This window comes from Cornus florida, unplaced genomic scaffold, assembly GCF_030987335.1.
Source record: "Cornus florida cultivar Cherokee Brave unplaced genomic scaffold, ASM3098733v1 CherokeeBrave_3.0.0_Hap2_Chr03, whole genome shotgun sequence".
Taxonomy (NCBI): domain Eukaryota; kingdom Viridiplantae; phylum Streptophyta; class Magnoliopsida; order Cornales; family Cornaceae; genus Cornus; species Cornus florida.
In genome coordinates, this window is record NW_026775573.1 from 7171665 (window position 1) to 7186070 (window position 14406).

Genomic DNA, 14406 nt, shown 5'->3' on the forward strand with positions numbered 1-14406 from the left:
CCTCTGGCTATCAGCATCTCTACCTGTCTCCTTAAGTTCCTGCATTCTTTAGTCTGATGGCCAAAGTCAGAATGAAATGCACAATGCTTAGACTGATCCCTCTGTTCGAGGGGTTGTCTGATTGGTAAAGGTGGTCGGAACTTATCTTTATTTTCTTGGTACAGCCTTGCTAAGGTGACTTTCAATGGAGTAACCAACTCTTCCTCTCTGGGCCTCTTCTCAGATTTCCACGAGGAACGCTATGGCTGAACCTGCTTTTGTCTGATCTTTGCTTTGGTTTTGTCCTTTATTGATATGACAGATGTTTTCCGAGCGTTTGCTGCCTCTTCTTCTTCCAAGCGCACAAATCCATCGGCTCTTTCATTTAGTTCATCCATAGTCTTCGGCGTGTTCACTACCAAGCTTGTGTGGAATGGATTGCCACGAGTCATGGCCAGTATAAATGCTTGAACCGCCGTAGAATGGTGACATTTAATTACCATACTCTTGGTAAGGTTAAACCTGGTTAGGAAAGCTTGGAGGCGCTCATCCTCATGCTGCTTCATTGTGAATAGGCTTGAAATGTCCTTTGCAGGACGCTTATTTCCATAATATTGGCTTATGAACCGATCACATAAGCTTCGGAAACTATCTACTGAGCCCCTCGACAGGTTCTTAAACCAATTGAGGGCTGGTCCAGCTAGACTTGTAGGGAAACACTTGCACATCAAGGAATCATTCTTAGTGTTCAGAGCCATTTTCAACTGGATGTGATACACATGATCAATCGGATCGGTCGTTCCGTCGAACAGAATGAAGATGGGCATGGAAAATTTCCTCGGACTCGGAGCATTCATAATTTCATCAGTGAACGGTGAGTCAACCGTTCGAGCTGCTGAACGGAGGGCTTCATTTTCCCTCTGGAACCCCGCGGTTGCTCTCTGATCCACATATCTCCATTCTGAGCCGCGATAGTCGAACGTCGCCATGGAAGGCCGATAGGTCGGATCGAATGATCTGTCCTCTACGAACTCTCTGTGCCATGGAGGTATAGCTTTGTGACGATCAAACTCCATTGCTTCACCTCGGCTGAGCGTTTCTTGATATTGATCAAAGGTCATGGCTTCATTTCGCCTGATCTGTTCACGCCGTGGATCCACGTGAGTTGATCCTTCACGATCATCAATACAACGGGGATTTGGCGGCAAATCGTTTGGCCGGACTTCCTCGCGGTGAAGATCTGTCTGATCATTCCTTACCTCCTCACCATGATATGCCGCATCGGTATGTGCAACTTGTTCTCCAACCGGGAGCGGTCGCGAAATCACCGGGACTTCTTGACGCTACATTTCAGCCCTTAAATCTGCATTCTCTCTTCTGAGAGCTTCGATCATGCTCATTAACTCATCAAGCTTCACCTGCTGGACATTCTCTACCGTATTGGAGTTCTCACCCCCAATCATCATTCCAGAACGGAGCAAAGGCATGAATCGTAAATTCAACTCTAGATCAGAGCCTTGCCAATGTGAATCACGGCAGATCTGAACTCAAATGTTACGAGTTTTGCTTTCTTTTTGATAGATTAGAGTTGTTCCTGCGTTTGAGCTTGCCAGATCAAGTCGCGATGGAGTGGATCACGGCTGCGTAAACCTAACGCCAATCTCTCAGAATCAATCAAGAATCCAGAATCTCTTCAAAAGCCAACCGCAATCTCTTAAATCCGGACTAAACTGCTACAAATTAAGCTTCGTCATCATCAATCAATCGGAATCAACATGACGTTGATCAAACAAGAATCAATCTTCCACGATTTCCACAGATGGCGCCAATTGAAGATGCAAGAACTTCCTTCGATTTTTCTCTCTCTAAAATTCTTACACTTCAACAGAATGAAAAAATCCAAAAAGCCTCCCCCTCTCTCTACTCGTATGGTCTATTTATAGACCATCACCAAAATTCTAACCAACTTATTGTATAGGGCTCTTATTCTAGGGCCTTTTTCCTTTTGGGCCTGACTTCATTATGTGAGCCTCAGATGTTGGGCCTAACTCTCAGTGTTGTGTTATGGGCTGAGTTCAACTGTTCGGTCCGATCCTTCTTTCGTGGGTGTTGGGCTCATTGCGATACCCTTTTTGCTTGGGCTCGGACCTACTATTCAATCTGATGCCTCACTCGCGGGTCGGGTCTAGTCCAATCCGTCTTTGGTATCTTCAGTATATATTGAATATAGAAATACAGAGAGAAGGAGAGACAGCGAGAGAGAGAGACTAAATTGCTCAGCCCATTTTCTCATATATTTTAACCTTAAAACATAAAGGGAGTTATATACAATACAATAAAGGCCTAATTACATAATGGCCACAAACCCTATATCTAATTACAATAAGACCTCAGCATAAATACATATATACATATAAGTGTTTCAACATTATCAACAATGCTATGTTTGAGTGTACCGAATCGACAACTTCAATTTAAAATTAGAAAAAATTTAGTTAAAACTCTAAACCAAATGACATATAGCCTAATGAAATAACATCCCTATCCTCAGAGAGGAGGGGAGTGGGAAAAAGTGCGTTTGACCGTGTTTCTTGCAAAAAAAAAAAGAAAGAAAGAAAGAAAATATTCTCCAATCCCAGTTTAGAGCATTGATTTGGTACTCCCAAATAACGTAAGGGTAATAGCGACCTCCTGCTACAGTTTAAGTTAATCACATATGCCAATGAGAAATAAAATTGTCAAAAAGTAACATGTAAATATATGTCAACTTATCACTACAATTACAAAACAAGGGCCCCTCCAAACCATAAGAGATTCATGCCCATCATGTTGGCTCACCAACTTCACTTGCCTAACAATCTAATTGGTTGACCACTTCATTATATATATATTCCATAAGGGCGCGCACACACATCAAAGAAAATTCTTACCAATAACAGCATCAATGTACAAAACAACTAGCACCAGAAACAAGTTCTTACAATTCAAGTCAGAGTTCTTTTTTCCCCAGTCAACAGAGTTCAAATTAAGGATAGGCATTTCCTACACTATTACATGCAAATGCAGGAGTTCAGGAATGTGAGGTTCCTGCAGCCATGGAGAAGAAAAGAATTTTAGACCTTCCTCAGAAGGAGAAACAACCTCTGATCAACCTTAAATTTCTCCATCTTGTTAGGGTCCCCCTTCAGCATCATCTGAAGTCCGCCGAAAGAAATATATATCATCCTGAAGCCAAACAGAAGAACTGATCAAAATATTGCATTTATTAGATGATTAGAACAAAATAAAGTAAGCCCTTTTGAGTTCTGAGGTTTGTTTTAAAAGAAAACATAATTCCAAAAGATAAAATCATGTGTTGGAAATGAGCTATTATAATTTGCTTATGATATGTCTATCATGGTTCATGATTGACCACCATAAGATGATCGAGAAAACTGCCTTAACAAGATGGCATCATAACTTTTCCACTAGATGGTTCAGAAGCTGTCTTTAAACAAACTGCCTTACATATATAGAAACAAGTTGAGATCTCTGCCAACATTTCTTTTCCCTGTAACTTCGAGATGGCTGCACTCGATGCCAATTAGTTGGAAAAAAGATTTTGGTTGTTGGTAACTTCGAGAAGTCTGTACTTATACCACGCATACCATAATGCAACAAATAAATGTTTAAGCATACATGTAATACATACACTTTAACAATAGTGCTTGACGTGTCCTCTGACATCTTATATAACAGCCCATGCATGACATACTCAAATTTGTCTGCAAGTGATTTCGGTCCGCCCTGAAATTAGAGAACAATCCAGTTTGCCTTCAATAATTTTAAAATTTCTAAAGAAATAAAATATGCAATTCGCGGCATAAGTCAAGAAAAATTAATATTATAGTCTTAATGTTAAATAAGATCAATAATATTACAACTTTAATTTAAACCTGAAATTATTTTTCAACTATTTTAGCAAGAATTCTTTAAAATAGCATTACATCAGTAGTTGTCAAAGACATGCTTAGGTGTCAAGAGCAAGAACATGAGACGGAAGCGTCTATCAAGCGTCCATGTGCCACATGTTTACATACTTATCCCATGATCATATCAATTAATTACATATCATTTTCCCCCACTTTTGAAAAAAGTGCCAACATGAATATATGTGCACATATATTTATTTATTATTGGTTTTATAAAATCAAATACTATACCTGGTTAAATAATTAAAACAATGGAAAATTTTCACAAACAAAAAGTAGCTCAGTGGTGGGTAGGGGTGCACATAGTCCGGTTTGGACCGGATTGGGAGTTTTTTTGGGGGGCCAAACCATTTATAACGGTTCCACTATTTTTGAAATCAGACCGAACCATAATGCCCATGGAACCAAACCAAACCAAACCAATCCAAGCCAAACCATACCACGAAAAATCGGTTTGGTTCAGTTCGGTTTGTCGATTTCAGTTGATTTCCTTTCTATTTTATTTTTTAAAAACATAATCCTTATTTTTTCCTGCATATAATACATCAACAGGGAACCGACAATTCAGTATATATATTTATTATATATGTATTTTCTGATACAATTTGACAAACACTACTCTTCCACTTTAGTGTTTAAGGAACCAATAATCTCCTCTGGTCCCTAATGGTTATGCTTTATTTTTGCACCATGTGGTCTCTGATTGTGTAGTTTTTTATTGTTTGGTAATTTTCATATGATGTTTTTCTTATTATGGCCCATCATTTTGTTTTCTTTATCTCTCTCTTTACTAGCTTTCTCATGGCCTGAGAAAAGTTCAAAGAATATGTCCAGCCAAAACTATAAGTTATATCATTTCTATATATATATAAAAGTTATATAACGATTCGGTCCGGGTTGGGCTGGTCCAGCAGGACCCCAAACCAAGACCGGACCGTAAAATTACGGTTTCATAATTTTGGGCCCAAGACCGGACCAAACTGCTATATGACTAGCCCAAATCGCCCAGGTTAGTTCGGTTCAGTTCGGTTTTTCGGTTTATTGGATTTTTGAACACCCCTAGTGGTGGGCCCAAGAACATGTTAATTGGTTATTGGTTGGATCAACAAAAATGGGCATTAAACCTCCTTCCATGCTATGGTTAATTCTGTGGGAATGGAAATGAGATTACCGGCCTTTATAGGAATGAGATATCATATCATCATTGCCAAATATGGGAATTAGAAGCCCGAATCCTGCCATTGGCGAATCCTGCCAAACTTACACTAAAGATAGAAAAGATAACTATCGTTACCACACTTATGTTAACCATCAACCACTCCCAACACATGGAGCAGCACATAATACACATACAAGAACCAAAGATTGAATGGCTAACTACAGTCAAAAGTTGGTAACTCAACCTACTAAGAAAAACTAACATTTTACAGCAATCCAATTCTCAAATCCAAAAATAAAAATAACATGTGTTCTTTACCAAGAATGTATGAGGTCCAAATTTAAATATAGCACAAAAATATAGTTATTATAAACTGCAATGATAATTAGATTACCTCAGAAGAATAGCTACTGACAGCTGTTCCATCCAAATTGAGTGTTGGAGCCAATACCATCCTGAACTTCTCCCCAGCATTAATAGGGTATATTTCCGATTGTACATCCAGCAGCACCAGCATGTCATCCTCCTCGCTTTGAGCTTCAATACGAGAAACTGAAGAGACAAGACACAATTATGCAATTTTTAGCTTGAACAGCCAATAAATTACTGGAATGTAAACAAAGGAATTATATAGGTCCGTATGTTATGATTTAGAAAATTCATCCAAACTTTACTAAGAGATATCATATACATTTTCTATGTAGGTAAGAGGATTCATTCAACATTTTGCAGCCACCTAGATTGATGTATAGATTGCCAGAGTGAAATTATGAGAAGAAATATTTGACAAGAAGATAATTGTAACAAGTTGGGTGCTTCGAGATCCGACCCAAAAGCTTAACCTGTTAGGTGGGGCTAACACTCAACCCATATATAGCCATTCACTTCCCCATCCGGATCCGATGTGGGACAAGTCCCTCTTATAACAATAATCCACTAGTAATAAAACAAATAGAAACATCATTATTTGAACCCCAGTAAACTGCCAGCTATGAACTATTTCCTAAACAACGGAAGTGACTCTTACGGAATATGTCGATGGGTAGATAATCCTTGCAGGCTAAAGCAATTTACCAGACAATGAAATCAAATACCAAAGAACAGTTTCATACTCATACCATTACCACCCAAGGTAAAGAATGCTTTCAAGCTATGGTGGTAAAGTTGAGTCCAGAATTTGTAAAAAAATTTACTTCCAAAGATTAATATGCCAATAGGCACTAGTTTATAAGCTAGCCCCATTTCAGCTCATAAAGAAAACCTAGTACATTGTTTTTAAATACGAGCAGCCAAACCCAAACAGGCACTATTGGACATGACTTTACCACCATGAGTAAAGTCATCCATTCCCGACCCCATGAGTAGATGAACATTCAAGGATTCAATAGTCACGCTGCCCAGAATAATAATATGCCAACATTAATTGAAGAAGAGGCATACATACTACTAAGAAGATGATTCATTTAAAATAACTAGCAGGCCAAGACACTACTACCAACTCCGGAAAAAACTTCCTTGATACTAGAAAATCTGTTGCTCTAAAGCCTTTGTAAAGAAATACAAACTTTTTTCAGCTGAGGGAGAGAGAGAGCAAAGCAATTCCTCTTTCCCTGTTTTTGGTATAATTTGCAAGCATCACTCAAAGCAAACAACAAGTAACAAGAATCAAGAACAATTTTAAGTAAAAAGATTCAAGAACAAATTTTAATTTTATTATATTTTTTTTTTATCGAGTTTTTGGTAAAATTTCCAAGCATTACTTAAACAAACAACAAGTAACAAGATTCAAAATCGATTTTTTTTTTCGGGGGTAAATAAAGAGAATCAATATCAAAATGAGTAGTTGAAAATTCACAAGTGTACCTTTATCAAACTTTTTACCATCTGCATTCACTCGATCAACTTTAATGACATCATCAAAATATAGCTCAACCATCCTGACTGCAATTTTCTATCTCAAACGCAAATATACACCTAAAAATATAAAAATGGTAAGAGAAAAAGTTCATTTGTGTTGCAATTGCAATATCAATTACATATGGGTCAGTGAATGCTGTAGAAATTAAATAATGGGTAGTTCAAAATCATGTATTTCTATATACCGAAGTGGTTCTGTGTATGAATGGGTGATGTGTGTTGTGCTAAAAAAGAACAAATGGAATGGTTTTGGAAAGGAGGATACGAACCTGAAACCGAAATTAGGGCTTTTTTTTTTGGCTCTCTGCTCTGTAAATTGATTCCTCTGCGAAAACCCTAATCTTAGACCGACTAGGGTTCTAGTGAAGAACACGCAGAGTGGGCCCGGAGCACACACGTGTTTGTTTTTGGCAATTTTACATTTTCGTTTCCCTTTTCTTATTTTCTTTTCCTTTTTCTTTTCTTCTGTTCTTTTTACTTTTCTTTTTTTCGCCCTCAAGCGAACTACAAAAACAGTATCCTAAATTCAGATATTTGTTTTTATTAATAATTTTCTATTTAATGAAATAGGAAAACACGTGTTTGTCTATTTATGGCTGTCTAATTCAATATTTTGATGTTTGCCCGCTTATTTATTTATTTTTAAGAAAAAGTATTTTGACGTAAATTCAAGTTCAATTATTTTGATTTTTATTTATTTTTTGTCAGTAGACTTACATGGGCTAAAAAATCTTAGCCATTATTATTTTTTTTGACAAATTAATTAACGGGACACAAGTACGCTCGTTGAGCGCTCCACTAATCAGACCACTTATTAGTAATACTTAAAATTAGTAAAGTTAATTCATATTTGATTAGATCTTTTTTTGATTATATTTAGGTTCAAATACGATAAATATAAAATTTTAAATTGGATCAAATAACATTTTGCACAATATTTTTTTTTTGATCTACCAGTCAATAATTTTGATCTTCCACCAAATTAGCACATGACATTAATCTAAGTGTGGTGGTGGTAATTATCTTTATCTTTATCCCAAACAAAAATTCATTTTATTTTTCATCTATTTGTCCATCTTGACTTATTAAGTAAAAATAAACACATTGGTCAAAAGGCCATCACAAAAACCGTTCCACCAAATTTGAGGTTAAGAAAGATCTGAGCCGTTGATTAATAATAACAGATTAGATGCCCCTGTTCTTGGAGTTGCTCTAACCACAGACCAGTGTCCCACATTCTATTGGACGATTTAGATATGAATAAGAAGTCAACTCTATTCCCCGTCGCAATCAAATTCAGGAATATCCGACCGCAGAGAATCATCTGCTTTCTTGATGTTAATCCCTTTTGGACTCAACAAGCCAAAAGTCACTTTTCAAAAGTCGATCCAAACAAGGCCTACAATCTAAATATCTACAAGTAATAGTAGTCGTGGAGTTAAAATCAAATAAAAAAGAATTGAAAAAAAAAAAGTTGTGAAGTTACAAATATGACGTGAAATAGATCCTAAGCACACGCTTGCCCATTCAAACAGTTATAAGAAGCTTCAAACTCGCTCCCTCTCCGGCTACAGAGAGTTGTATAATCAGTAAGCCATGGGACAAGTTTTAGAGAAACTTCGAGGTACTGTACAATTCAATACAAATCTTCTCTCGCATCTTGTTTGAGTTGTCTCAAAATCTCTGAATCTATAGATATTGATGTTGCTTTGTATTCAACAACTTTGGCATGCAATTCTAGGGTTTTCAAATTGTTGAAAAAAAGTGGTTGAATTGCTGTCTACTCATATTTGTTTGTTCATTTTGTTTATTTATCACTAATTTGAGAATATCCTCTCTTTTTTTACAATCAATTATTTCATACATTTACAATCAAAATCTATCCCTGCAAATATTATCAGTCATATTAGAGCTTTCACCTAATTTTTCTTGATAGAATGATATGGGATTCTTCTCATTGTGATCTAAAATAAATTACAATAGTAATAATATGGAAGTGGATACTATATGATCTCTTATAGCTGGATTCAATTGAAGCTAAAGAGAATATACCATCTCGAATAAATTTATTGAAAACCTACTAAGTTTGTGATCGTAACGCAACTGATCCAAGTAAAGCTATTTTCGCTTATTTGTGGGGATTTGTTTTTCCAATTCTTGGAAATCGAATCAACACAAGTTGGAAGATTCCAAGTTTTATTTTTTAACCCTTTACAAAATTAATTGAAAGGATTTAAAAAATATCAGCATTTGTTTGGATCCTGAATATGTATTATAATAGGCATTCTGTTAGACAAGGAACTCAAAGCGGGAAAAAAAGACAGTGCCCTTGTTGGGAGAGTGATTTGTTTTGCTTATAGTGTGACCACGTGTGCATCTAATGCGTCACTGGGGAAATGGCCTACAATTTCCACATAAGTGAGTTCTCATGTCTTTTAAATGGATGATGGTCCCCCTCATTAGGATTGGATGTTCTCGAAATCTCTCTGCCTTCTAGTAGAAGAGAGTTGTGGAGTATCGGAATTTTGGGTTGAGGAACAATGATTTTCCAGATTCTTCTCGTCATGTTTCTTTAGGATGTTGATAATACAGAAAGATCATTAAAATTATTGCATTCTTCTCTTTGTGGGATATTATAACCCCGTCTACTTTCTGATGTTTGCTTTCTTTTAATTTAATACTGACTATTTAATGTTCTTGGGTACTCAAAATGTGACACAATGGAGAAATTTTCCTTCAAGGTTATATGAGACTGATAAACCCAGTTTTCGGGCTTCAAATTTCAATGCATCCTTAGCTTGAAACTTACAGGCACTCTACCTTTGCTTTGATTTAAGATGCCAGCTTGTCAATTTTTATGTTTTAATTAATTGGGTCTTCTTCAATGTGGACATATAAAATTATAAAAACTTAAATTCATCTAAATGTGAGAGTTGAGACATGCAACATCCTCACACATATTTGATAATTTTAAGAACTTGTGCAGGAAGGGAGTGGAGACAAAGACAAATAAGAAAGATATCAGACAAAGTCTTTGACCGAATCAAAAATGAATCAGGAAGGGTCAATTTGGCATTTGAAGATCTATACATTTCCGTGCTACTTGTGTACAAGTAGGGTGTTCTACCTATTTGTGCTCTTTGTTTAAATTCTGGAAAACTTGGTCATTATTTTTATCATTTAGTTGGCATGATGGTTTTAGCGTATTAAGTTATTGTTGTTTTGTTGTAGTGACATTAACAAACATTTGCCTGGACCTCATTTTGATCCCCCGCTGAAGGAGACAGTCAGAACCTTGATGTTGGTATGTTATGATTGTTTAATATAATGATGAAGTCCGTAACACTGTAAAGTAGACTTTGTTATGAAGTGCATTAGTTAATGTAGAAACAATATTTGGTTTACTATATTTGTAGATGTTGTTAAAGTAGTATTTTCAAATGGATGCTATTGCATTGGGACTTGGGAGGTGCTCAGATGAAGTTTTTTTTTTTTTTTTCCCGAGAGATAGTTATGGTTATCAACTACCCTATCAATGATTGTTGCAACCTGTGTTTTGGCACTACAAGCCTAATTCACTGTTTAATGTGTTCCAATTTTATTGATATATTCTAATAAAGCATACTCCTTGGCCAAAAAGAGGTGAAAATGGCATCTTCGATGTAATGAGATAGAATTAAGGGTACTTCCACAATCCTAGGTGCTATATCCTTTAAGAAGGGGTTACACACTAATCCCTGTTCACCACAATTGTGAAGCCTCTCTCTCTCTCCTGCACTGTGAACACGAGGCTTCTCTCATGGACTCTGTTGCAGTGAAACCCTCTATATTGGTCTCAATTTCGATCTCTCAAATAAGGTTATTTTCTATAAGTCACATTACAGAATCGTGGATATAAAGAGTGTTGAAAATTTAGTTTTGGTTGATCAATTCTTCTTACTCTCCTTCGTCTTCCTTTTGTTCCGCACCCACTCTATTATATACTTGAACAACATGTGCTCGACCCTAGAGACTGTCCAAAATTCTCTTGTAGTCTCCCTCCAATGCAATATGTCCCATTTGGTTCTGTTTGCGATGATAACTGACCCAGTTAATTCAGTGGTTAAAGTACTGCTTTCATACGGCAAAAAATCATTGGTGCAAATCTAATGCACTATATTAATTTATATGGAGCTATTATAGTGGGTCTACTTTTTGGAGAATATGATGGAACATCTTTCGCCATTTTTTTTTTTTTGAATGGCAAAGATGATTCACTAATAGACGGGGGAATAAGTAATTCAACTCATAGATGGACTTGTTACCGTTTTCCCTCACCTCATTTAAAAAAATACAATTATGTGCTTCTCTCTCTCTCTTTCTCTCTTTTCACACACATTTCTTGTCTTAGTTTTGCGTTTTTATTAATGTGTCTTATATAGCGAGTTTTGGCTTTCAAAAATGCTCCTCAAATTAGAAGAACAAAATTAATTTGACAATTTTTATACACCAGCAAACCTGAGAATATCCACATGGGTGGCAAATCACGTACTTGTTCTACGTACCACTGAACTTTGCCTCTTAACAATGAGAAATTGGCCCCTTTTGATACTTGCCTACATGAGTCACCACATCTCTTTTCTCAGGTGCATTTCCCATATGTTATAACCACCTTTCTTTTATTCTCTCATCCAAAAGCCTTTCCCATTCAACTTCAGTGTCTCCAAAAGCTCAATGGGCAAGGCATGGTTGTGAAGTAGCCTTCTTGTACTCTATATGCTACTTAATATTTTGTGTTGTTGCCAACTTCATGAATACTAGTAACTACCTAGGTACTTCACGACTATGCCTTGTCCATTGAACTTTGATAATTGGAAATCATTTCAAACGGCAAAAGCAAATATATTTTCATGTTTCGAGTAATTCTCACGAATACAAATGACATATTTAGGAAACAAATCAAGAATGATTACCTTGATATTTGAGTTGTCCCATCAAAGCCACACAATCCTTAAATGCCATAAAAGAACAAAAGATATACCTATGTGAATATAGGTGATTGGCTACATCAAAGCAGCACAATCTCTAAGTGCCTTAGAAGAACCAAAGATATGCCTATGCGAATGCAGGTGATTGGATACACCACTAAAAAGTTTCCATACTTGAGGAACATCAAAGGTCAAAACTAAATTCTAAAAAATTATCCTGGTAGTGATTATTTTATTCATGTGCTTCATTTATAGAATTAGCAAGTTCATTTACCTTTATCTGTATCAACCCTTAACCAATTACCAATACAAAATTCCAATCGCTGGTTAAGGTTTCTTTGTGGGCAGATATCTGATATGTCTTACAATCTGTTGGTGGCACCACCCTTTCTCTTTGACTTGAAATGTGAAGAGAAGATGCCGGTACTTTTAACAAGTATTCAACAAGAGAAGTAGTATGTGGTATATGCCATCAATAATGTAATGCAGTAATTCAAAAGTGTGTGTAACACGATGGACTTATTCTATTTCCATGCATGTTTAGACATCCATTGGTAGCCACATCATCTGTGTTGAAATTGAAATTGAGCTCATCTAAGACTGCATGTACAGGTTTGTTTTTCTCAAGTACACATGAGAACTTCATTACAATTCCTGAACCCAGCACCTCTAGCTTATCGCATCGCTTGAACTCAGATAAGCTCAATTATCCTCATATATAATTATATGAGACGGAAATTTTCATTTATATTTATGTTTAACAGAAAAGGAAAAGATTCTTCCGACTTTCATTGGCAAGGAAGAGTTTTCTTTTTAGGCATAATTTTGAATGATTTTTATTGACAAAGAGCAAAAGAGTATATTTCTTTAATTGACCCCAGACAAAACCTCTTTATATTATGAGTGTTTCTCTTCCAGACCATGTGCTCCACTGGAGTTGAGACAAACCTTGATGATTTATGAAGTACTCCGTAACTAGTTTTCAAAATATTTTAAGCTGTTAATATGTCTCAAATAGAAGCAACCATGTCAAGATTTTTTTAGCATTTTTCACTGAGGTCTATCCTGGGTGTAGACTGGTGCTGCAGTGTGTTGATTCCTCCCTTGAGTAGGGAATTTAAGCTCCTCAAATTATTTCGAACAACAATGCAGTTTGCCGGGCAGTTGATGCATATCATTTTATGGCATGACATTTGGAGTGTGGCAATATGATATATGCAATATACCTTTCTGCACAAATCTAGAGTTATGATTGCAGCAGGCTGCCCTACTATCTTCGTACTTATATAGGTCAAAAAAGGAAGGGGAAAAACAACAGTGATAGCAATATGATGCTCTCTTACTTATTTTTTATTTTTCCTCTGAATGCAGGATTGCGATATCAATCTTGATGGAGAACTTGACCGTGAAGAATTTGTGAAGTTCATTAAACTATTAACAGCAGATACCTTCAACACTGTTAGTCAGGGACTGATCATTGCGTTGGTTGCAGCACCAACATTTGCATTAGTAACAAAGAGGGCAACAGAGGGTGTCCCAGGTGTTGGCAAGGTGGTGCAGAGGTTACCGAATTCAGTTTATGCATCCATTGTGACTCTTGCAGTTGTGATGTTCCAAAAATCAGGCCAGGAAATCGAATAAACCCACTATTTTCTTCCAGTTGAATTTCTCCACATTGTATATAGAGTGGCCAGTGATTATTTGCATGCATGTAGTAAATAAGCGAACTGGTTATTCAGCTTTTACATTTTAAAACATGGAATATGTTTGTAAGGAGATACACTTCCACTTGGGCTCTTTTGTTATTTGCAAGTATAATTAAACAAGTGAACTGATCATTTGCTACAAACATTGCGAAAACATAGAAAATATGCTTCCACTTGGTCTCTTAATGCTTGCTATTCTTGTTATAACTTAAATTTTCTTTGGCGATAACCATGATTCTCATTTCTTTGGGATTAGGAAGGGTTGGGGTTTGTAATAGGAGCATAATTGAAGGCTCATTTGGATGTTCATATATATATTTTTTTATATGTAACAGAACAACTGTATGTGCAATTTCTGATGATAATCAGGGTATGTCAAAGCTTATTAAGTGCCAAAAACAAGTTCTAGGAAAATCTTGCATTTTCTTTCGAAGGCACCATATGTGACTCAGGAAGCAAATGCAATGCTAGAAATATTTTGTGCCTGTTTCATGATTCTTGAGGTTAAAGACTATGCCGTTATGTAATTTATGTGGCCTAGGATGTAGGAAACTGTTAATAGGTTTACCTGTGATTGGTTTCATGATATTTGAGGCCTATGGCTTTGTGGAATTGTATGGCTTAAGCTGTAGCAAACCGTTGTCGTTTTACCCAATATGGGAGATGCAGCAGTACGGCAGCTTCCACGCTTATGGGGAACTTTTTAG

General features: G+C 36.4%; 2 protein-coding genes across 2 annotated transcripts; one reads left to right on the forward strand and one right to left on the reverse strand.

Moving 5' to 3' along the window:
* Positions 1–2892: 2892 nt before the first annotated feature.
* On the reverse strand, positions 2893–7483 carry LOC132299251 (DNA-directed RNA polymerases II and V subunit 8A-like). Its single transcript, XM_059795761.1, has 5 exons — positions 7296–7483; positions 6973–7083; positions 5504–5661; positions 3671–3765; positions 2893–3204 (listed from the first exon to the last, which is right to left on the reverse strand). The coding sequence occupies exons 2-5, from the start codon at positions 7043–7045 to the stop codon at positions 3093–3095; spliced, it is 438 nt and encodes a 145-aa protein (XP_059651744.1). The 5' UTR covers positions 7046–7083; positions 7296–7483; the 3' UTR covers positions 2893–3092.
* Positions 7484–8491: 1008 nt separating this feature from the next.
* LOC132299253 (uncharacterized) lies at positions 8492–13885 on the forward strand. The gene is made up of 4 exons (XM_059795762.1): positions 8492–8650; positions 10013–10139; positions 10258–10330; positions 13365–13885. The coding sequence occupies exons 1-4, from the start codon at positions 8623–8625 to the stop codon at positions 13632–13634; spliced, it is 498 nt and encodes a 165-aa protein (XP_059651745.1). The 5' UTR covers positions 8492–8622; the 3' UTR covers positions 13635–13885.
* The last annotated feature ends 521 nt before the right edge of the window (positions 13886–14406 follow it).